Source organism: Aquila chrysaetos, chromosome 5 (genome assembly GCF_900496995.4).
Source record: "Aquila chrysaetos chrysaetos chromosome 5, bAquChr1.4, whole genome shotgun sequence".
Lineage (NCBI taxonomy): Eukaryota > Metazoa > Chordata > Aves > Accipitriformes > Accipitridae > Aquila > Aquila chrysaetos.
In genome coordinates this window covers 59,596,416-59,619,236 of record NC_044008.1, presented here as the reverse complement: position 1 = coordinate 59,619,236, position 22,821 = coordinate 59,596,416, and the positions used below count along the sequence as shown (strand labels likewise).

The 22,821-nt window shown below is 52.3% G+C and overlaps 1 protein-coding gene and 1 long non-coding RNA gene across 3 annotated transcripts in view; both read right to left on the bottom strand.

The window, feature by feature from the left end:
• SMAD6 (SMAD family member 6) overlaps window positions 1-12,706 on the bottom strand; it is a 45,040-nt gene extending 32,334 nt beyond the window's left edge. The window contains exons 1-3 of one of the 2 annotated variants that reach the window (XM_030015371.2): window positions 11,032-12,705; window positions 8,601-8,657; window positions 6,683-6,760 (exon numbers count right to left, since the gene is read on the bottom strand). In XM_030015371.2, coding sequence (XP_029871231.1) covers window positions 6,683-6,760; window positions 8,601-8,657; window positions 11,032-11,857 — 961 coding nt within the window. In that variant the 5' untranslated portion in view covers window positions 11,858-12,705. Of the gene's footprint in view, window positions 1-6,682; window positions 6,761-8,600; window positions 8,658-11,031 lie in introns of both variants that reach the window. The other variant, XM_041123618.1, reaches the window with a different exon arrangement.
• A 1,046-nt stretch (window positions 12,707-13,752) lies between these two features.
• LOC121233318 lies at window positions 13,753-20,877 on the bottom strand. Its single transcript, XR_005932428.1, has 2 exons — window positions 20,819-20,877; window positions 13,753-20,724 (listed from the first exon to the last, which is right to left on the bottom strand). It is a non-coding gene; the product is annotated as an uncharacterized LOC121233318 (long non-coding RNA).
• Between the last annotated feature and the right edge of the window lie 1,944 nt (window positions 20,878-22,821).

The following is a 22,821-nucleotide window of genomic DNA, read 5'->3' as shown; positions in this document are numbered from 1 at the left end:
AAAAGGCTTGCATTGCAAACTCATAACCCATAGGATATTTTTTACGAACAGGCGTCACTTGCTTTAGAAACCCTTCTACAGCTGCATGGCCACTGCCGAAATTTCATCCTCCTTCCGGAGGCCCGTGCTCTGCACGGATGGGGTCACTGGCACCCCTCCTGCTCTCCAGATGGGACGTTGGGTACAGGCAGCAACATGAAGGTGTATCGTCACCAAAGCATGGTTATCCACAAGCTCTACAAGAGCAAGTGCCTGCAGACCTCAATGCTACTGCTGTTGGGTTTGGTGGCTCAACATCAGTTGCCCTGCAGGGTTTTAATGGAGAAACAACCGTGTGCAGGGAGTACCTTCCCCAGCTTGATCCAAGGTGCTTTTTCTTCAATTGCTAAGTAAGGTCTATTTGCTCAGTCTCAATGCTCTGGACAACATCTTCAGCTGCATATTAACAACCCAAATGGAGTACTCTGCTGGGTTACATTGCTTGTGGATGAAGCACTGCTATCAACAGGCTTTGGACACAATGAGGAGCTCACCCAGCTGCAGAATCAATGATCCCTTCCCTTTCCCTTCTGCTCCAAAGAAAAAAAAAACCACATTTGAACTCCAGGAGCTGCCACCTGAGCCACCCACTGTGGCAAGCATAAACGTAATGCAAAAAACCCCCGCATCCCTCCTGTAAATCTTACAGGCTCCAGTGAATTTACCATCAACCCAGAAAGATGTTTGTTGTAGAATAAAACACCACACCTCCATCTCTCTGAAAGGGACAGGTGCTGAAAGCCTGGGGATGCCATCTCTGAGAGCTTCTCTATCTTCCCTTTCAGGGATTAATTCCACAATTCACCCTGTAGTTTGCAAAGTTGCCTTTGATGTTAACCCCAGGCAGGGCCAGAACCTGCACGTGAACAAACCCAAAGCAAAGGTAGGCTATTGTTTTGAAGTTCTCCCAACCATCGGGAAGGATGCTGCTGCACGGTCACGCTCTCCGATGGGGATTCCAACATTCACGGCTGACCACAGTCACGTGGGGAAAACCTTCACACCGAGCAAAAAATTCCTCTCTGAAGCACACTGGAAAATAGATGCACTTTATTTCCCGTTGGCAAAGTAAAACTATGGAGGAAAAATGTTTAATATAAAAACATCTGACAAAGCACCTCCAGGATGTATTTTTTTGCATCAAAGAAGTAGCTCTTGGCAACAGGCTCACTCCTCCGACAAGAAAAGTTTTTAGCCAAACCCTGATTGTTATAGACTGCACAGGGTTAGACACGCCAGCTAACTTAAAGTTAAATATGAAAGAAAAAGGAAACCAAAACCATTACTGGCCCAAATAAACATCTGTCTGTGATTAAACTGGATGCACAGATATGCTCTGCTTTTTTTTTTTTTTTTTAAAGTGGATTTATGTTTCTGCAATAGGACGGGGGGAAGAAAGGACAAAAAGGCTCCACGGTGCTGCTGGGTCAGACCCAACCTGCAGCCCCCAGCCCATGGCACTGCCATCTCAGGCTGGCACCCATGCCCGGGGCTGCAGTGGGAGCCTGGCACCGAGACATGCTGAAGCCAGAGGCGATCATCAGAAAGTTGTAAAACCAACAGTTCACCCTGAGAAGAAATTGCTGCCCTATTAATGAGAAAAATATCTTTTTTTTTTTTCCTATTAACAGGTAATTTCACAATCTCTCCCCCAATCTGGAAAGGGCAATGTTTGCCCAGTTTCCACGCATATCCGCCTTACATATTTAATAGGCTTTTTTTTTTTTTCTTTTCCTACTCCTAACACACAGGATCTTCATAAATTTCCCTGTTAGCATAAATCCTTGCAGTCTGTTATTTCTGGGGGGAGAGGAAGAGAGACATTCACTTTCTCCATTCAGTGGGTTTTAAAATATGCTTCCTTAAGTTCATCCTAAATATTGCTGGAAGCAGAAAAAAAAACCTCCGGCTCTCACTTTGGAGCCATGGCATCACTTCAGTGGGGCTGAGTCATCAGCCGGGATAGACGGGCACGTTCCTGCCTTCCTCCTCCCTTTGGGGGTACAGGGACACTGCTCCCCAATACCAACACCCCCAGTCCCACCATTGCCCTGCAAACAACTTCTCCACCTTCCCAGGCCTTGAAAAAACCCCCAAAATAATTTAAATAAGCTCCAGCCCATTCAGTCTCTCTTTGTTTCTCCTCTCTCCACTAATTCACAATTATCCTCCACCAACTTGGGAGGGTATAACACAAAGGATGTCACTGAGCAGAGCTCATCTCTGCACAGAGTCCGTCATCTCCTAGACTTTGGCAGAGCTGCTCGAAGCAGACTCACGTGTGTGCTTCCACTTTCGGGTACGGCTCCCCACCACTTTGCAGCGCAGAAAGGAATTAATCACTCCTCCAGCAAACCACCAACTCATAATTTCTTCTTTCAGATGCGCGTTCCCAGCTACAAATGGGTTCACCAGAGCTGAAACTTGTTAGCACACAGGAAGTTAATTGATTTCAAAGTCTAAAAAAAAAAATTAGTAATTTTGGAAAAATCTAAAGCAGCATCTTCCCTGGCTTCTTGCTGCTGGTGCAACCCCTCTCGCCAGCCCCTGCCGTCCCCACTCTCCTCCTGCCCTTCTCCTCCACTCCCAGCTCTCACTTCTCCCCTGGTAGCTTTTATTTCTCCTCCTCTCTCTGCTCAGGAGCACTACCGAGCACCAAGCCACCTTCATTTCTCCTATCTGAACGCACCCGGTGCTGAGCATCCCCTAACTCCGGGAACCGGCTTGGCTGGTCCCTGTCAGGACAACCAGATGCAGGATGCGGTCCTCCGGCACGCTGCAGAACTAAAGGGGTTGGACACAGACACCCACGCTTGGCAAGAAGCCCTTTCTCTCTGGAAAACCCTGCCACACGCAGGGCTTGAGCCTTGCGGGCAACATCGGTTCACAAAGGCATTTCCATATGAACAATGAGATTTTCTGCGCAAACACTGGTATAACTCCCGATTAAGCAAGGAGTAATGAGCAGGCATGTAGGGACACATGAGACAGGCTCTAGTGATGAGTGGCTCATTTTGAGGAAAAATAGCTATCATAAGAGCTTGGCACTGACTGCTGCAGGCACAGTCTTTGTTAAATATCTTCAATGGAGACACCCAGCAGGCGCAGGACCTCTGCACAGCAGCTGGGGACTTTGTTGCAAGGCAGCCATGAGTTGCACCCATCACCACCTGTCTGCTCCTACAGCTAATGACTCATCCTTATTTATTAATAAGGATAATAATTTATTAATTTTCCAAAGAAAACCAATGCCCTGACGTTTCTGCACTCTCTAAGAGGATGGACAAGCTGCTCCAGACCTGCAGTGGCCACAAGTGATGGTCAAGTCAGCATGGAGACCTACGGGAGGCTGCTCCACCTTTTGCCCTCCTACTTGTGCTCAACCCTTACCCTCCTGCACGGTCCTTAAGCCCTCCAGAATTTAATGCCACCACTCATGAACTCTGGTTGCTACTCGTAGAAATTCATGGGGCTTTTTTAGCCAGAAAAACAGACCGAGGCAGCGTGCTGTGCAAGTGGAGCGCCAAGGAGCAGGGCTATGTCATGGTTTTTAAGAGAGGGTCCTTCACAGGGAAGGTGAGGGATAGCCCTGTGGCATTTAGGGGAAGGCAGGGAATCCCAAAGCCCGTGGCCCACAGCATCTGCTCCAGCACGTCCCCACCGTACTGAACCAGTTCCCGCGGCAGCAGCCTGGCAAGTCTAACGGGTACAGCAGCTTCTTGGCATGCGGTAGAGGAGCCAAGTCTGAGGGGAAGGGAAAAAAAAAAAATTACTACAAATGTTCCACCAATTATGAGTCACAGGGCTGAGCTTTTGTTTCTGCCTTGCTGGATTTTGCCCTTTCCCTGGTATTTCCCCAGGTCCAGCCGGGGGAGCCACAGGGACGCCGACACTGGCTAAGGCTCTGCTGACACCCAGGGGATGGGCACGACCCCGGCCAGGGGAACAGTGTCATCAAAATCCAACTCCCAAAGCAGCAGGTTTTCTTCACCTCTGTTCCCCAGGTGTACATGGCTGCAGAAATACAATGAGGAAAAGATGGAGGCCCTCTTCATACTCCTGCAAGCCTGAATATGACACTGCTTGAGCTCAGAAGATGGAAACTTCGGGATCAAACACCTCCGAGTGCCTTTTTCCACCAACCCAGACCTTCCCAAGCCACTGTACCTCACTGAGAAATCAGGAGCATCCCCAATCCGAGGGAAATGCCGTGGCTGGATCCTTGGACAGACAGCTTCATTTCATGACCCAAACGCTTTGAACCTCAGATGAACAGGACTCTGGGCTATCATCCATCAGTCCAGCTCCTGACACACGTGGTCACATCCGCACAACTATTCACAACTTGTGCTTCTAGTTAGCACTGACTGTTACTCTGAATTTTATAGTAAACCTGCTAGTTCGTTGAAGACTTTTTCCTATTTTTAAGAGTGGTATTATAGCCATGAAAAGGTCTGCTTCAAAAAGAGGCAAAAAAATTGTTTTTTTAAAAAATTTATATAGGTGACAGATGATCTTTTGACTTCATGCTAAAACTTCCTGTTTAGAAGTTCATCAAGTAAACGAATAACAGTAGAAGAATGGTTCTCTTTGTTATCCAAAATTGAATTTTGTGGTTTTAGTAGGAAAAGCCTTTTTGATGATCAAAGCTGAAGCAATAAATAGTAGTGGCTTGATGCTAGATCCAAAACGTACTTATTTTTGGAACGGGAGTTAAATGCACATTGAGCTCCTTCGATACACACAAGAAAAGGCAGGGAAGACCACGTGCTTTGTGTATCATTTACACAGGCCTGCGTTTCAAGCAGACCTATTAAATAAGTTGAAACGGAGAATAAACAAACTGAAATATGGCTGATAGACTAGAGTCTAAGTGGTTTTTTTCCCTTTACTTCCCCGTGATGACAAGTATGGGTTAACTTCAGTGACGCTCTTATCCTCTTTCAGCAATCACAAGCACTGGGGAAAAATAAATCACGCAGCCCCAGACTCTTATTAAAAGTTACACCATTGGAAACTACGCAGGGGGAGAGGAGGTATCCGATTTCAGTACAATCTCAGTCACGTGTTATCATTATATTGTTCAAGTAAAAGTTAAAATCTCTCTTCTATTCCAGAAAATCCACCAGATGTCCCATAAAGGACTCTGCTGTGAGAGAAGCTAAACCATTACAACCTTAGGAACCCCGGTTTTCAAACTCGGCTGCTATAATTAATGGCAATTATCAAGTTACAATAAAAACCATGGGCATGGGGAGCTTTACGGACATGTATCCAGCCCGAGGAATGTTTGTTAGGAATTGCAAACACATATTTATTATAGCACAACCCTGAACGATCCAACTCCTGGCTATCAATTGTTCCCCTGCTATGGACACTTGGCAGCACAACAAAAGCAAGGCGGGCCGGCCGCTGGATTCGGCACGCGGCAGCACCGCGGCAAAACCGACCGCAGCAGGAGAACCTTAAAGGAGAAGGAGAAGGGAAAATCCCCAGAGGGAAATGTGCCACCATGCCACGACGCTGCGGTGCCGTGCTGTTTAAATGCACTTTAAAGCACTGCAGAGTCAGGATCGGCTTAAACATCCCAAGGAAGTCTCAGGTCTCACCAAACCGGCCATAAATGAGAAGAGAAAAGCCGTGGCTAACAGACCAGTACCCCAAGGGTCTCCTCCACTACTGTCGACCTACAGCATCCCCCAGAGAGAGCAGCAAACCCCGTCCATGTGCTCAGCAACCCGGCACCGAAGTGCCCAGGTCCCACACCACCGCAAAGCCCACCCTAACCGCTGAAGGAGGCACAAGGGGCTTCACCGGGACGAAGGTTTGTCTGTCTTCATCGTAGCTCTCAGATCATTAACCTGGTCATTTCTGACACAGAAATTAAACCTGGTCCTACAGACAGGTCCCTCCTTCCCTCCATGCAGCCAGCCCCCAGCCTGAGATGGGAAACCAGAGGGGAAGGACAGGAAACCATCACCGCAGCCAGAGCCCAGCGCCAAGCAAATGAAAGCCCCAACTCTCTCTCTGCCTGCTTGCAGGTAAAACCACCCCGGGGCCTTACAGAGCACCATTAAATGAATGAAAGCTTGCCGGGGTGGGGCAGAGCAAAAACCAGGACCTAATTAAGCAAAGCTTTGTTCGGGAGCTTCAATGGCATCATAGCTGGGAGCCCTGCTCACGAAAGCAGGGTTTGCACTGCAGGGCCAGGACCCAACAGGTAACGCAAGCTGGACGGACTCAGCAAGAACCACCACAAAGCAGCATCGTTTGAAATGGTCTCACTGCTCCTGCCACGCAAATGGTGACGGCATACAGGCCAGCTCCACGCCAGCCCACGACCCCGGGGCTCAGACGAGGTCTAGGTGGCTTCCACAGGGGACATGCGCAGCCTCATGGCCACCTCCCAAACGTCCCCGCTTGCCGCAGCACACTCACCCCAGAAACAGCATCTTATCACGACACGCGGAGCGCAGATGCCTCTGAACAATCGACCCCAATAGCTGCTCTTTCTTTCCTTCTTTTCACACCAAGAATATGAACCAACAGCACCGCAACCCCCCGTCTCCTCCTGCTGTCCTGCCCCAGCCACGAGCTCCCCGGTGCAGACCACGCGTGCGGGAAGGCGCAAACATCTGCCAACCTGAGAAGTCTCCGGGCGTGACGTTGGGTGAGTTTGTAGCCTCTGTTTCAGTGTAAGACAACGTGGAATCTGACAGATCTGGGGGGAGGGGAAAAACAAACAACAACAACGCTTTTAGTCCTCCTGCATTTGCAAGCGCTACGTGAGCACCCATGGCTCTTCAGCTTCCCGTCACCTCCCCGAGAGAAACTCTCCCTCCACTGGGCCAGAAAGCAATGCTTAACTTTGTACCTCTACCATGCAAATGCAAAGTTTGAATTGCTTCAACCACAAAAATAACTGCAGTTAAGTTGATCAAACAAGTAGGAACTTGGTGCTTACTGGATAAAGTTACATTAAGCCTCTAAACAACTCATAGTTACTATACTTAATTATCACCATTAAAATTCTTGAAGCTGTTTATTCTTGCTTCCTTCCTTCCTTCCTCTTTGCTGAAGCAAAGGAAACTTTGTTTTAACAAGTTAAGAGTCTTTGTTATTCTCTCTTGCTTACACCCCTCTAATTAAGTGCTCAACTGTTTGCTCACAGATTAACTATTATTTTTCCAATCAAACAAGCCAATGAAGCAAATTTCAATCCCTGGCTGTTGTTTTAATAAAGTCACATGTCACTTGCTATCATCTCTCCCTGCAGCACAAGCAGTTTCTAAAGGGAATTAACTTGGAAGGGGGAGTGCAGGCAGGGACAACTCCTTTTTTGTGCCTCCACACCTAACAAAAAAAAAAAAAAAAAAGGAAAAAAAAACCAAAAACACAAAACCACTCCACGACCAGCAAATTTTGCTTTGCAGGATGCTCTGGTCACTGCCCTGTGCCACAGCCCGGCTGTGGTGATGAAGGAGCCGGTCCCTCCAGCCAGCGTGCATGCACTGGCTAAGTGGCTGCATTGCAGGCAGGTCGCAGGCAGCTCCCAAGCCTGGCAGGGCAGGGACTCACCTTTGGCACCGGGCAGCTGCCGCCTTCCCCGGGGCTGGGTGGGACAGGCAGGCGCGCCATCCCACTCCTATCTATCGCCCTGGCAAACCCTGCCTGTCTCCTCCCTGTCCCTGCCCGACAGGGAGCGAAAGCGGCTTGCCTCGGTCATTACCCTCTCCGCAAATCAGAGCCACCGACTACAGGACGAAGGGAGAAATCCCATGCTCCAGACGCAGCCACAGCTGCGCCGATCCCGGCAAGAAACCCAAGAGGGATGTGGGATTCCTCCCTTCCCTCCCATGTCTTTGCTTCCCATTTACTTGAGCAAGAAGCGGGCGCTGAGAAAGATCAGTCAGGATGCAGCGATGCCAATTCAAAACATCTCCAAGCCAGTGTGCACCATGCAGGACCAGGTTCCAAGGCTGCGTTGTGCCAGGCTCTCCAGCAACCTTCGCTTTGTGCCCAGCCTACCCACCCAAGCTACTTTCCCCAGCTTTTTTTTTTAAAAAAAAGCTTTTATAATTCATCAGGAAAAGTGAAACGCCATTCCAAAATTATACAGTGCCAAGTTTCAAAGAGTTTACGTCTCATTTTAATAAGCAGAAGAAGGGTAATAGCCAGTTCCTCCGTGGCGCAGTGCAGCCAGGGCTTTATGGAAACGGCACCCAGGAGCTCCCACTCCCCCTCTGCTCCGTCATCCCGCAGATTACACACGCAAACAAAACATGACGTCTGGTAACCTTTCATTACGCCTTCATTAAAAATAGCGCTTCATATTATTTTGGAAAATATGCATGTGTCTACACCATAATTTGGTATGATAAACTGACATCGATTTACTTCTTAAAACCCTTCAGCTGATGCTTGCTCAGAAATAATGAGCAGCCATAAAATCCCAACTTGTTGGCTTTTGCCTGACATGCCACGTAGGGATGTCTTAGAACCAACACCAGGACTGCACCATGAAAGAGCTGCCAGGAGATCAAAAGAGAGAAAACACATACCCAGTGGCTTTTGCTCATCATTAGGAGACAGCCGAGAGTAGGGAGGTGGTGGAGACTCTGGAAAAACAAAACTTTATGTTAGTGCCGTGTTCAGTTTATCAACAAAAACCTCACACTTTCCTTTTCAGGGTAGGAACTCCTCCAAGCTTACAAACACCCACTGGAAGAAAACCCACTTGGAAGCAACTCAAGACCAAGAGTTTTCCAAATCTTTGAAGAATGGGGAGTTCCACCTTGACCTTTCTAAATGGGCTTTACTACCAAAAAAAACACTGCTGTTCTCCCCTACACTCCTGCCTTGCATTCCTGCCTGGGCGCCTGTGACCCAAAGCACACAAGATGGCACATTGCTCCCAAAGAACGATGCTTTTATCATCTGCGCCGAAGACAACCACGGCTCAAACACACACACAGACTTAACAAAAGCTCCCCAAATACTGCATTATGACTGAAAAAGGGTGTTGTGTGACAAAAAGTCACTCCTTTCTTGGCACAGGAAGCCTGACACCAGGGGCCAGGCTGGCTTCAGCCAACGAGCCACCAAAGTAACTTTGGTCCATTCCAACAAGCATCCCGTGATCCCGCAGCAGTGCTCAGCCTCTCCTGCCCCGCTCCTGCTGACCTCGATCCAGCAAAGCTCCCAAGCACATGCTCAGCTTTAAGCAGCAGCACATCAGCAATCATGCACTTCAAGTTAAGCAAGTCCTTAGAAGTGCTTTGCTGAATCAGGTCATCTAACTGGCTCTTGCTGTGCTTCTAAGAGTCAAGGCCATGCAAAAGGCTGAAGAAGGTCCTACCATTGACTTCTTGCATTGGTTAGAGGGTATTTTTCTTCTGAATTATGGCAGTGATTTTTCTTCTAGAATTGTAACTTGCTAAAACTGAGGAGTGTGCAGCCAGCTGGGCTCCATCACGGCACCAGCACTGAGCAGACTCTGACTTCAGTGAGAAATTGTCCTGGAAAGTCAATGGCATCACACTGGCCCCAGACCACTGAAGCGAAGGTGTGCTCCTCAGTTCCCCCAGGGATCCAAAACCAAGGAACTCAGCCCAACAACTGCAGCTCAGCTTGGGCTATTTCATCAAAAACCTCAGCACCCCCCCGAGTGATGGCTCTAGGATAGCCTGTGGTCATTTCTTGCTTCTCAGGAAAGGTTCCTCATCCCCCCCTAATGGAGCAAGCTGCCCAGCAGCAAGATGCTCTTCTCACAGGGCACCTAAGAGCCTCAAAGGAAAAATAATGGAGCCAATGTCCCAATCTGGACATAACGGCTGACCCACACCGTGCACAGCGGGCTGGTCCCATGCTAGAGCCAGACCTGCTGCCCCAGGGGACTTCTTCAAAGCACCGCAGTGTGAGGTTCTCACACCGCTCAGCTACGTCACTCCCCAGTAAAACAGGTGACAAACACAGACAGGGACGGTCTCTGCAGGGAGCCATGCAAACACTTGCAGAAAAGGGGCATTAAGGCCTTCCGTGGGCTCCCAGCACCTGGTTGGAGCAAGTGGGGCCCTGGCACAAGACACCCACTATCAAAATGATAAGGAGCCACTCCATAAAAACTCTACTCTCTACTACTCTCTGCACAGCACTGGGAAAACTACTGCCGCTGCAGGAAAGCAACTGGGAAACTTTGCCTGTTTTTAAAATCAATGCACCGTTCCTACATATGCACATCTACCCCAACTGAAGCAAAAAAAGCTTCTTCCAGCCTCTAGTGATCTTCTGGGGTAGCATGCCCAGCACAGTTTCTTTCAAAGAAGTAATGCAAAGCAAGGCAGGATCCCGGATTGCAAAATAAATAATAATCATAAAAAAAAAAATCTCAAAGCTCTTGCCAAGAAAGGGACCGGCAGCAGGAGGTTGGTGTCCTCCGGGACCCCTCTACCCACGGTTAAAAATAAGAAAACCCCGAGAAATGCACAAGCCCCGGCTCCCCCACCCCTTCCACGCGGGTTCGAGGTTCTCTCGTGGCCAGGGCATCCCCCGCAGCCCCCTCCCGGCCGCCGTCCCGGTGCGCCCGGCGGGGCCCTGCGGCTTTAAGCCGGCGGCGGTAATTGCCCGGCTCCCCGATCAACAGCGAGCCAGGCTGGCGCCAGCAGTAAGCAAACTGCGTATTATCGCCCCTTCAGCACCTAAATAGCAGGGGAACCTCCGCGGGAAGGGGAAAAAAGAAAAAAGAGGGGAAAAAAAAAAAAAGAGAATGGGCTTTTGAAGCACAACTGGGAACCGCTGTCTGCCGGGGGGTGGGCGATGCCAGCCCCGGGGGACCCCGGGCCGGGCGCATCCCGGCCGGGCACCCCCGCCGCTGCGCGGGGCCGGGGCAGGACTGCCCACGAGGGTTCAAATAAGGGGCCAGAAGCCCCGAGCCCCCAAATCGAGGAGGGGCGGAAGGACGCCGACCCCAACACCTTCCCCGCCGCTCCTCACCTGGCCCACAGAGGCGGCTGAAGTGGTAGGGGTTGCAGCAGACGGTGGGTCCGTCGGCGACGCCGAAGCTCTGGCACTCGCAGAGGGGCTTCAGCTCGGCGGGGTGCTGCAGGTCGGGCCAACGGAAGAGTTTGCCCAGGAGGAGGTGGGGGGGAGCCGCCTGGCCCCCCAGGCGCACCTCGGTGCGGGCCACCAGCACGCAGCCGCTGGGCATGCCCCCGCGGGACTCCACCGCCTCCAGCAGGCTGTCCAGCGAGCGTTCCTTCAGCCGCTTCAGCAGCGAGTAGGTGACGGCCTTCAGCTCCTGCTCCAGCAGCAGCAGCCGCGACCGCGCCTCCCGGCCCCGCCGCTCCGGGGAGCCGCCGTCGGCCGCACCGTCGGGGCCGGGCAGGAGGACGCCCGCGGCGGCGGCTGCAGAGGCGGCGGCGGGGGGGTCGGGCTGAGGGCCCCCCGGCTCCCGCTCCTTGAAGAGGCAGCAGGTCACCGTCCGGCCGTCGCTCTCCCGAGCCCGCCGCGGGCTCGTCCCCTCGGCGCCCTCCCGCCGCGGCGGGACGCGGAGCCGGGCCCCTCGCCGCTCCGCCATGGGGTCCCCGCCGGGCGCCGCCTCGCCCGCCGCCGCCCCGCCGCGCCGCTCCTCCGCCTCCCGCAGCAAGCTGCGCGCTACCGCGCGGATCTCCGCCGAAGGGTTTTTCTCCGGGATTTTAAAGCTACCGGTGGCTCCGAGGTCGTGGCCGCTCCTGGCGCTCCCATCTCCGCCGTCCCTGTCCGGAATGACGCGGCTCCTCCAAAGTCGCCGCACCAGCCCTGAGCGTTTGGACCTGAACATACGACAGGCGGGCGGCCGGGGGTCGCGTCGCTCTTCGCCGCCGCCACCCTCCCCGCCCCCCCCCCGGCCCCTCCGCGGGGCTCCTCGCTCCGCCGCCGGCTTTTATCTCATCTCAGACCCGCCGCCCTCGCAGGCTGCCCGCAGCACCCGGCGCGGCGGTTTCCCCGCGGCCCTGCCCAGCGAACACGCCGACGGCCCGCGGCGGGGCCGCACCATGGGGGAGGCGGCGGGGAGGGAGCGCGGCGCGGGCATAGACGGCGCCGCGGGGGCTGCGCCGACGCCCGCGGAGGTGCGGGGCCGCTCCCGTGGCGGCGCTGGGGCTCGGGCGCGCCGCGCCGTGCCCTACATCGGCTGCCAACGCGGGGCCAGGCGGGGAGCGGCCGGCGGGGGTGCGGGACGGGGCCGGGGAGAGGCCGGGGCAGCGCTCGGCTGCGCCCCTCGGCGGCTCCACCATACAACGGGGGGGGCGGCCGGGGTGGAGGGGAGTGCCCCGGCGCGGGGGTGCCGCCCGGCGGGGAAGCGGCGCCGGGTCCGCGCTCGGAGATATCGATTCCCTTCGGCCAAAAATAGTCAAAAAAAAAAAAAAAAAAACACCAACCCCAAGACAAAACAAAACAAAAGGCAAAAAACCCCGTAAGTAAAAAAAAAAAAAAGTCAAAAATTAAAAAAAAAAAAAGGAAAAAATCAAAAAACCAACAGCAGAACCCAGAGCGAAGGCCGGTGTCAGCACGTGAGTTGTACGTATCCCAGAGGCGCGGTCGGGAGCGCAGCGCGGTCCGCTCCCGCGGCCGGCGGGTCCTCGCGCTCCCCTGCGCGCGGCGCCTGCCGCTGCCGCTGCCGCCGCCGCCGCCGCTGCTGCTGCTGCTGCTGCTGCTGCCGGGGCCGCCACTACCGCCTCCGCGCTCGCTCGCGCCCGCCCGCCCTCGCTGGCTTTTGTGTGGCTGGGGCGCGCACGCAGGGCCCCTCGCGAGCGGCGGCGCGATTGGCTGCCGCCCATCATGTGCCAGTCTAGACACTTTGGCGGCTCCGCGCGGCACCGAGTGTTGCGCAAACACCGGCTCAAGTTTCCGAACTCTTAAAGGGACACGCGACCCGCTGCCGCCCCTCAGCAACGGGGGGAGCCCCCTTCCCCCCCCCGCCCCGCACCACCACCACCCCGCGCTTCCAGCGGGCGGGTGGAGGTGGCCTGCCCCGCGGGCACCGGGAAGGGGAGCGGGGATGGGGGGCCCGCCCCGCCGCGGCCGCCCGGGGGAAAGTAGGTCAGGACGGCGCGGCGGCGGCGCAGGGGTTAAGGCCGCTCCCCCCGCCGGAGCCGCCGCGGCGGGACACACCTCCGCGATGTATCAACTTGTCCGCCGTGGCAAAAGTTCAGGCCCGGCGGGCGCCCATTGGCCCGCCGCCGCGTGACGCGTGGCCCCGCCGCCGCCTATTGGTCCGGACGTGGCGCCGGCCCCGCCCCTCCTCCCCCCCTTTCCTCCCTCCCGCCCCAGCGCGGCGCGGCGTGCCCGTGAATGAAAGACATTCCGCGGGCGCCGCGCTCCGCGCCGCGCCGAGTCCTAGCGCCCGCCGCCGCCGCCGCCGCGGCGGGGGCCCAGGGCGGCGGGAAGCGCCTGCCGGCGGGGGGCGGCGTGCCCCGGCCGCGGCCGCGGCCCCGCGGGGGAGGAGGGCGGGCGCCGAGCAGCGCCGCGGCGCGGGCGGCGGCGGCGGCGGCGGGGGGTTCCGCTCAGCCTCCGCGGCATCGGCTCCGCGGGCCGGCGAGGGGCCTTTCCCCTCGCCCGTGGGCAGCGGCTTCGTATGGGTCGGTGGGAACCTGGGGCCGAGAGCAGAAAGTGAAGGAGCTTTGTCCGCAGGATCAGCCCGAGAACCCGCTGGGGAACGTTCCTAATGAGCAAAAATAAATCTTGGCAATTTTATTTCCCAGCAGTTGACCAGCTAGGAAAAAAAAAAAGCCATAACAACCCCAAAACAAAACAATAAAAGTATTTCAGCCAACAGATGGTAGACAACCTGAATGTTGGTAGTTTTTCTCTTGGCATCTTTGGGTAGCTCTTGCCATAACTGGAGGCTTATGCCCACATTTCCCCAAACCTGCGCTAATACGCCTAAGAACATAAGTTAAATACACTCAGTTAAGTTAGTACAATTTTTTTTACGACAAACTTAATTTGTGTGCATCATCTGAAAGTAAGGGATTCCAAAATACTCCATTTAAAATCAATGCGTGTGCCACGGAGGTTTGCACCATCGTAAGTATAATGTGTAAACAGGTCTTTTGATTCTGGGGTCACTTCTGCCCCTACTGACCTGTAGGACCACGGGCAAAGCTCCTTTTTACCTGCCCTTTTTGGGTGGGTTTTAGGAAACATGCCGTTTGTCTTGTTAAAAATGCAATGTAAAAAATCATATAAATCCTGTAAGGGACCTGCTCCCTCTGCCACTGGCTTTCTGAACTGCTGTGGAGAGGGGATTGATGGTCCCGTGCAGTGCTGTCCTCCTCTGATGGGCTCCCTCCCTATGTAGAAACCAAACTGGGATTAAAAACAAATTATGTTATTTGGGTACTGACTCACTTTGCGTGGAAATAACGTCCCATGATGGCCACGCTAAACCCCAGCGTTCTCACCAACCTGCGGAGCAGTGACATTTTACACCTCTGTCACACTTTAGAGCTATTTACGAGTGTCGGCCAACATCCCACTGTGGTAGGAAAATGCTATTAGCCTTTTTTCACGTCAGGGAATAAAGACAAGTTAAAAGGCAGGGAAGGGCTGCAAAAAAGGTTCAGCTTCAGACGTGGAAGCAGAAATGGGGATTTCCTGGATCTTGGACCCAGGCAGGATCCCTGCCCATCCCCAGGCTGCTCCAGAGAGGTTCCAGCACTTGTTTAAAATCCACATCGATCGACCTGTCCTGCATGACCCCAAGATTTACCTCCCTAAATGCAGCTGATGCTTTTTTTTCCAATATCGTATTTACAAACTGTCATCCAAATTATAATATGTCACAAATGTGCAATTACCAACATTTAAATATATATACATCTTAAATATAGCACTGTTTAAACTAAGGATAGGTTATTATTTCAGCAAGCAACATCTTACTGCTTATCCAACACTTTATAATCATGGTGCGTGCAATATGGCATGAAGAACAATGGAGCTTTCATGGGGCCCGGGGCAGCCGACCATCTCTGCGGGCACAGGTATGCGATGGAGAAGTCCTGATTTCACCCAGAGTGCCATCCATTTCAGCTCTTGCAACAAGAGTACATTGTTCTGTGTTCTAACGTGGGCAAGAAAAACAGAGCACTCAATTGTACTTGTCATAATGCACATATAATTTATAGTAATGTTGGTTATTAAAGGATTTCTAGTAATTAACAGCAATGTGCTCTTTCACTGCCGGTTCTCCCCCCCCCCGCTTTTTTCTTGCCTGTCATAATAACAAACATTCCTGGGAGATGCTCTGGAACGCATCCTATAGGTCTTGGCACAAAAGCTGGAGAGAAGCTTTTGAAAACCTGCCAGTCGTAATCTGACATGGATCTCCCAGGTACTATATAAAGCCAGATCCTCTTGGGCCCAGGAGGACCGTGGGTGGCCGGGAGGGCACCAGCACCAACGTCTTCCCAAAGCCAAACTGCAGCCGGGGTGGGGGGAGAGGGGCCAGAGCTGCCATTGCATCCATGCCAGCATGGTCAAAGGCATCGGCAGAGCCCAAACCTGCAAGCACGGATGGCCACGCTCAGGGTTTTCAGCAAGGAAAAATAATCTCATCATTTTCTGCTTTTTTTTCTCTCTAGTATTTCATACATTTCCGGTCAAAGAGAAAGATGCAGAGGTAAAACACAAAATTAATAACTGCCATTTAAGTAATGTTTTAACAGCCCAAATGGTAGACTATTTTAATGCCTGGGAAATGGGGTTGAGACGGGGACCCCGTTGACTCGATGCTGAGGGGCAGTGAAGGCTGGGGGACACACTGCACACCCGTTTCACCGCCCAGGAATGGGGGCACAGAGCGCACGAGCCCAGCCAGAGAAACCACGACAAAACTGCTGCGGCAGAGCGAGGGGCTCTGCCAAAAACTAAAATGCCTCATAAAATCAGGCTGGTTTTGCTGGAAGCTGATTTTGAAAGGAACCAGAGAAAAAAAGTTTTGACAACATCAGAATGTCCCGTTTCCTTTGTTTTAATGACATTGCCGTGATTTTCCAGTTCAAACCGACTTTTCATTTTACTCTTGCAAATGTTATACTCTGTGCGGTAACACACTGTGATAGGACTTTGGACCGTCTTCAAAATGGAAAAAGCTAAAATCAGAACAAGGCATTTTGATAAATCCAAAGTTAAATAAAAAAAAAAAAAGTCTGAAGAATTTTCCTGTATGGAGAATTTCACAACCGCTGGACTCCATGCTCCCAGACCTGGGCATCTTGAAACTCTTCATGCAGAGGATGTGATCTCACCCCACCTCCTCGGCACGTGCCACCGTCCCGGGCGGGCTGCAGCCACGGCAAAGCCCATCCGGGCTCTTCTGGGCTCAAGTTGTAGCCGCCCTTTGCCACCGCTCCTGGGACATACGCGAGGGCATGCTTCAGGGGAACGCACGGGTTGTTTCATATCACTGTACGCTGAGTTAAGACCTGGAATTTGCTACCTTCACGTGTTTCCCAGTCGGCAATAAATGCAGTTTGCAGATGGCTCTGAGATAGCCTGAGGTCAGTGGTTTGCACAAACTGCTCTGAAAACAGGGCTTAGCTTCAGCACGGTGGATTCGCCTGCGGGAAGCACAGCTCACGTCCTGCCGACCTCACGCCCCGAAAGTGGGTTTGCACGTCCCACTGCAGCAGGGATTGTGCACAGAGCATGCATGCACACGGCAGCATCGCACCCCGACCCCGACCCGCTCGAGGCAACCCTGCCATGTGTGACGATGCACCGCGGCCACCGCCAGTGTGGGCAGACAGGCTGCCCAGCTGCTGGCAGGGACAGCAGGCTCCCATGCGGCTTTTGCCGGCATCCCCACGGGGAGCAGAGCAGCCGCATGTCTTTTCCTGGTGAAGCTGGGACATCGCTGCACGACCCTCTTCCCTGCCAGGAGATGCCCAAGTCAATGCATTTATATCCCAGCACAGCGATACAGCTGGGAGGGTTTTGCACTGGTAAAGTTTGCACTGGCACCTTTTCTCCAAGTGGGATGAAAGTTTTGCCACCCCGTGACCCCATCCAAATCCCCACCGGATCCAGTGGCACCGCGATGGGTGCTGCATTCGCTGCCCAGGTCCAGCCAGTCCCACAGGGCTCGGGGGGTGATTGGGGGCCACGGCAGCCAAATGGCTTAGGGATGAGTTGAAATTAAATATCCTCCAAAATTTATCACAATTAGGAAGGGGACGGGGGGAAAAGGGACAAAATCTGACAGAAATTTGCCAAATACCACATTTCACCAGACCTGAAATTAATGTTAATGGGTTAATGGAAACTCCACAAGGCAAGAGCTGCTGAGTTTCCAGGCTTTTCAAGGCCCTTCCCACGAGTATCTGCTGTGGGTGGGGACAAGCTGACTCACAGTTTCCAGGGCTGTAGTAACATTTCAACACCCCAGCGTTCCAGCCTTGGGGACTGATGGCAAAGAGCATATTCCCAGCAGAGCGGTTGGGAAGTTTTTTGACAACATGTTTTCTTGTGTCAGAAAATGTCAGTTCGGCAAAACCAAAACTTTTTTTTTTTTTGGTAGCAAACTACCAGATTCCATGAAGTGCTTGCTTGGAAAAGTTGCCTGTGCTCAAGCCTGGATTTCTAGTCAAACCCACAGAGGTAAAATCATCTCCCAACAGGTCGTCACCGGTGGGCGATGGCACCCATCCATGGTGGTCCCCAGCCCAGGAGAGGCCCCTTGCTTGGAACAGGGACATGGACTCTCGCATCCTACGAGAAGACCTGGCTCTACAGGTGATTGTAGCCCCATTTCTTTAAATCTCTCCTGGGTGGAGCTGGGCCAATTTGTACAAATAATTAAGCAGTTATTCAGGGAGAAAGAGTCCGACTTTAATGCTGGAGACGAGAGCACCCATCTGAGATATGGGATATTAGGTTCAGTTCCCTGTTTCGGGTCAGGACAAACAGGGATTGAACCACAGGTCAGGCCAGTGCCATGAGGACAGGATTATCCCCTGTGCTGCTGCTTTCATTGTGTAGGAAAACAAACTCGAGCCATCCCAATAAAGTCCTGCTGCAATCCAAGGAATGCACTGGTGTCTCAGGTTTTGTAGGACAGACAGGCTGCCTTCATCCAAACCTAATGCCAGCCTCCACAGCAGAGAAAGGTGGGTTTTTTCCCCTTAATAAAAGCTGTATTTCCATCTCTCTTGAGCTGCCCCTCTCCCCGAACACGGCCGGAGGGACCTTGTTCAGTCCCACTGCCATGTGGTGTCATTTCATATTCAGCCAGAGATGAACAGTCATGCACTTTCTCCATTTGAAAAATACAGAACAGCTAGAAATGTATCCTTGCTATGAAGTTTCGTTATTAAATGTTCCAGGCAGTGAGAAGTGAAAAGAGAAATTTTGGGGAGTATCGCAGAAGGTGCGTCTCGCTCCCAGGGAGAAGCTGGCCGGGCTGGACCGGCAGTGGCTTCGCAGCCTGAAGTCACTCACTGCCGGCCTCAGTGATGGCAAAGGATGCTGAAGCAGAAAGAGCTGCAGGGCGCAGCTTCCCACGGGATCCAATCCACACAGAAGAAACAGCAGCAAATATCACAGCAATGAACACAGACCTCTTACAATTTCCAAACCATTTGCATCTGCTGTTTCCTCTAGGCTAAACTGCGATTTTTCCAGTGAGAGAACAAGCCAAAGGAACACCTTGGCTCTTGCGTCAGTCATAGGGCACACGGTGAAACATGAAGCAGGAGGAGCATCATCTCCTGTCTTTCCCAACAGTGCTGAAAATCCCGGCCGAGAAGACCATTCCACTCCGAGGAGCCTCAAACAGACACCTTCAAAAAATCCAGCATAACCTCAGCAAAGCAGAGCTACCCATACATTGAAAAGGATGAAGAGCTCCACAAAGCATGCCGAGGCTTCCCTTCGCCAGCATTATGGGGAAGGCGATCGGCGAGTGTGTGCTGCTGGCAGCCCATCCGGCTTTTTGCCGGACACCTGCGCATGGCTGCGTCTCAGGCGTGCGGCAGGTCCGACCGGGCAGTTGCAGACCGGCCAAGGAAAAAGGAGAAGCCGTTAGGCTTGAACTGAACCCAAGTCAAACTTCTTCTGAGGTTCAGCAAATTTCATGTCAATAACTTTTATTCCTCCTCCAGCAGCCAATACATTTCCTGAGCGCGGGCAGCACCCGCAATGTGCGCCACCACCTCCCGCGCGAGCCCATCCTCTGGCCAGCCAGGCAGATTCTCAAATTGAATGAGATCTGATTTATCAGTCAGTTCCACTGCCTAATCAAACCCAACTCTCAAACCTCCGCAGTTTCTCTGTACCACCTCCTTACGCTCTCCCTCTTGATCCCATGCAAGCACTGTTAATTTCCCCATGCTGTATTTTTTTCTTACAACACTCTGGGGAGGCAAGGAACCGCTGTTAACGTCCCCTTGTATTCATCCGGAGGGCTTGCAGTGGGAAGGACCCTCAGAGACATGTCAGTGACCAGCTCCCATGGAGTCCGGTGGGACACAGAGATCTAATTACCTTTGCTGGTCCAGGGGAAAGCAATTTGCCCAAGGTAATGGGGAGTATCTGTGCTAAACAAGGGAACAGAGCTCATGTGAAAGTCCAGGACTGGAAACCTTCTCCGCCTGAAGAGGACTGTGCTGGGACACAGGAGCTGCCCTGGGTCTCCATTGCTTGCAGAGCACCTGCAAGCAGCCATGTGCACCCACCAGCTGGGGAGCCCCTGCCCAAAACTATTCCTTTCTTTTCCATTTTTCCGCAGCTGAGCACACTGGATTCAGACCGAGAACTGCTGCAAACCGCTGCTCGCTCAGGAGGTTGGTATCAGCCAAGCAAACACCACTCCCAGGTTTCAGTGGGCTCGCCAGTCCTGTGCCCAGTAGCTACAAGTTGGTTTTGTTGGTTGGATGCTCAGTGAAACAGAGCTGATATAGTTCCAGTTTGGCCCCTGGTGTCAGCATCCAGGAGAGGCCAAATGGCCCGTGGGGACAGGACTGTCCTCTGAGGAGGCGCCCCAGCTGCCATGCCCCAAAACTGGTCTGACCCTGTGCTTCTGTCCAGAATGACCGAGGGCAGAAGTTCCTAAACTGCTGTACGTACCCAATGAGTGCTGTAGGGAAGATGGAGGGGTTTAGGCCACTGCTCATCCGAACATGGGTTTCTGAGGACTTCTTGGGGTTGGAAAGCAAAGCTACAATTCCTCAAAGCACCAGGATCTTGTGGCCTTACCTCCACTTTACAGATTCACTAGACAGCTGCAGGATCTCCTGACCACCAGTGCGGCACAGGAGTGAATGACAGGCATCATTACTCTGTGCTCTGGAATGAAGCTGCTGATCCGGGGGAAGATCTACCTGCTATCAAACCTTTCTGTGTCTTTTCTGATGCCATCAACAGTGATTTTGTATGACCTTTTGAACTGGCGCTCTAATAAAATGAGGCATGTGGGTGGAGAGGATAAAGACATTGACTCCTGAGCCTTAATCTAGTGCTTTATCCAGGAGGACATCCTACCTCGCGATCAATTATGAGCGACCAGCCTCCAATGGATCCTGCAGCAGTGTGAGCACAGCGATCGGCTCCCAGGACACGCACGAGGACGTACTAGTGCAAGATGGAGAAGTGGATGGGGAGGAGAAGTCACATTCAGCCAGGCCAAGGGTGGTGCAGCCTCCGAGATTCCTGCAGGAGAGAGATGGACGTGCTGAGTCCAGCCATCTGTCTGCGTGAGAGCACTTTGGGGATTTCTAGGCCCACAGAAACTCCTAGCATCTACCTCAGCCTCATTCTTTACTTCCCCGGTTGCAGGCAGAACAGCAGGGCCAGCCATTAAACTCCTCCTATCCTGGTCTCGCTATAGGAGTCAAGTAATATCACATAAAACAGATGCTCTGTTCAAATAGGAAGGGAATTACAACCGCCCGTGTCCACCAGAGGATACATCTAAAAACCACACCACCCATAACAAACACACAGGAGTTTGTCCTTTTTATCAGCATTTATTCAGCAGCTTGTGGAGACAGTCTGCCTTTCTGGAGCCTTTTCCAGGCAGATAACACCCAGTTCTGAAACTGCCCTTTACTTTTTTTTGGCTTGGCTTCGGTGAATTGTCATTTTTGAGCTGGAAAGGGTCTATCTGAGTAAGAAAAACAGTCCAGCACTGCATGCTGCCACCATGCTGATCTAGCAACAAACTGCGTAATATGCCAAGCCCAGTGTCTTTAAAAAAAAAAAAAAAAAATCTACCCCTATCCATATTTATCCATACAATTTGCAAACACAAACCTGGAAGTTCCCTGGGAGGGCAGGATTAAAAAAAGGTTTATTCTATTTGGAGCTGGTCCAGAGAGCAGAGGGAGTATACATATATGTCAAAAATGGATTTTAATTGAGGTTTGTTGTGTCCAGTGGTGCTCTCCTAGAAGCAGGAGCTAAAAACACGGTGGAGCTGGACGAGAAGGAAGCATAGGTTGACGAAGACATCAAAGCAGATCTGAGAAAGGTCAGATATAAATGGCAACCTGTCCATTTATGCAATAGTTTGCCCTTCTATTTACGATGGTATTTTCTGGGAAGAGCTGGTCAGAGCCAACTAGGGCAGGCTTGTAAAAAGATAATTTTTCTCCCTTAGAAAACACAAAGACAGACAGACTGGGCTGCTGGCTTTTCTCCCTTCCCAAGATCTGCTGCCCTGGGCAATTTGTTCTGTAGCAGCAGCTCTTTGCTGAAGTGACTGGCGTCTGGTCTGCTTCAGAGCAGACGCCAGTCACTCCAGTAAAGAGCTGCTTACCACATCTTTGGTAAATATTTTCTGCAGTGGTACAGTAGTGTCTTAAAGAGCAGCACTGTTATTTCGTAGGCATCTCCAATAATAACTCAGAGAGAAGCAGCCACAAGACATTAGCAAAAGCTGCTGCCACTGACCAAAACTTTATAGAGAAGCAGGAACAGAAGTGGGAAGAGAATAGAAATAGTGACTGAGTCATTGGCTGGAGAGGCTGAATGCAGCAGGGGCAAAAAAAAAAAAAGCCAGGCTTCAAAAGCCGGTCCCGGGACACGTCTGTAGGACCAGCACACACTGGTCTGACGCTTCCCCAAATTTCTTGCAACCTCAAAATGGGGATATGAAAATCATTATGGGAAAAAGAGAATATTGTCTTCTCTGTTTTGAGCCTGGACCAAAGGTAGCCAGGGGCAATCATTGCTGAAGTACCAAAACTACATCTCTCTTTGTGTTGAAATTGTATTTTGAGTATCTCTGCTGGCAGCTGGGTGCAGGATCTCCAGGGCTTGCTCATGCAGAAGTATGTGAAAATAGAAAGCAGGATTAGGGAGGAAAGGAGCTGACCCTAAAGTCATTGGCACTGCTGGGTGTTACTGAGAGCAAATCATTCTGAAACATACACCAGGACACAGAAGTATACAGTTTGACCGAGCAGTAGCACAGTTGCTTCTTAGGCACCCAGCCCATGGAGCAGGCTTTGCTGAGAAAGGAGACGGTGGCTGGAAGCCAGTTGGGTCTCCAGGGGATCTTCTCTGTCCCATTGCCACACCATGGAAAGAGAAAACCCCTCTCTGAGCAGGCACCACACAGGGTCGGTCCTGCTGTACCTAAAACTGTGCTGAGAAGCCGTCTCTGTCCAGGAAACTGCTGGCTCCAACATCTCAGGCTGTTGCGAGATGATCAGAAGCAGCAGGTTCTTCCCTAAGGCACCGTGGGTGCCAGCAGCACACCTCCCCGCTGGGCAGCCGTCCCAGCCACCAGCACGGCCGCACGTG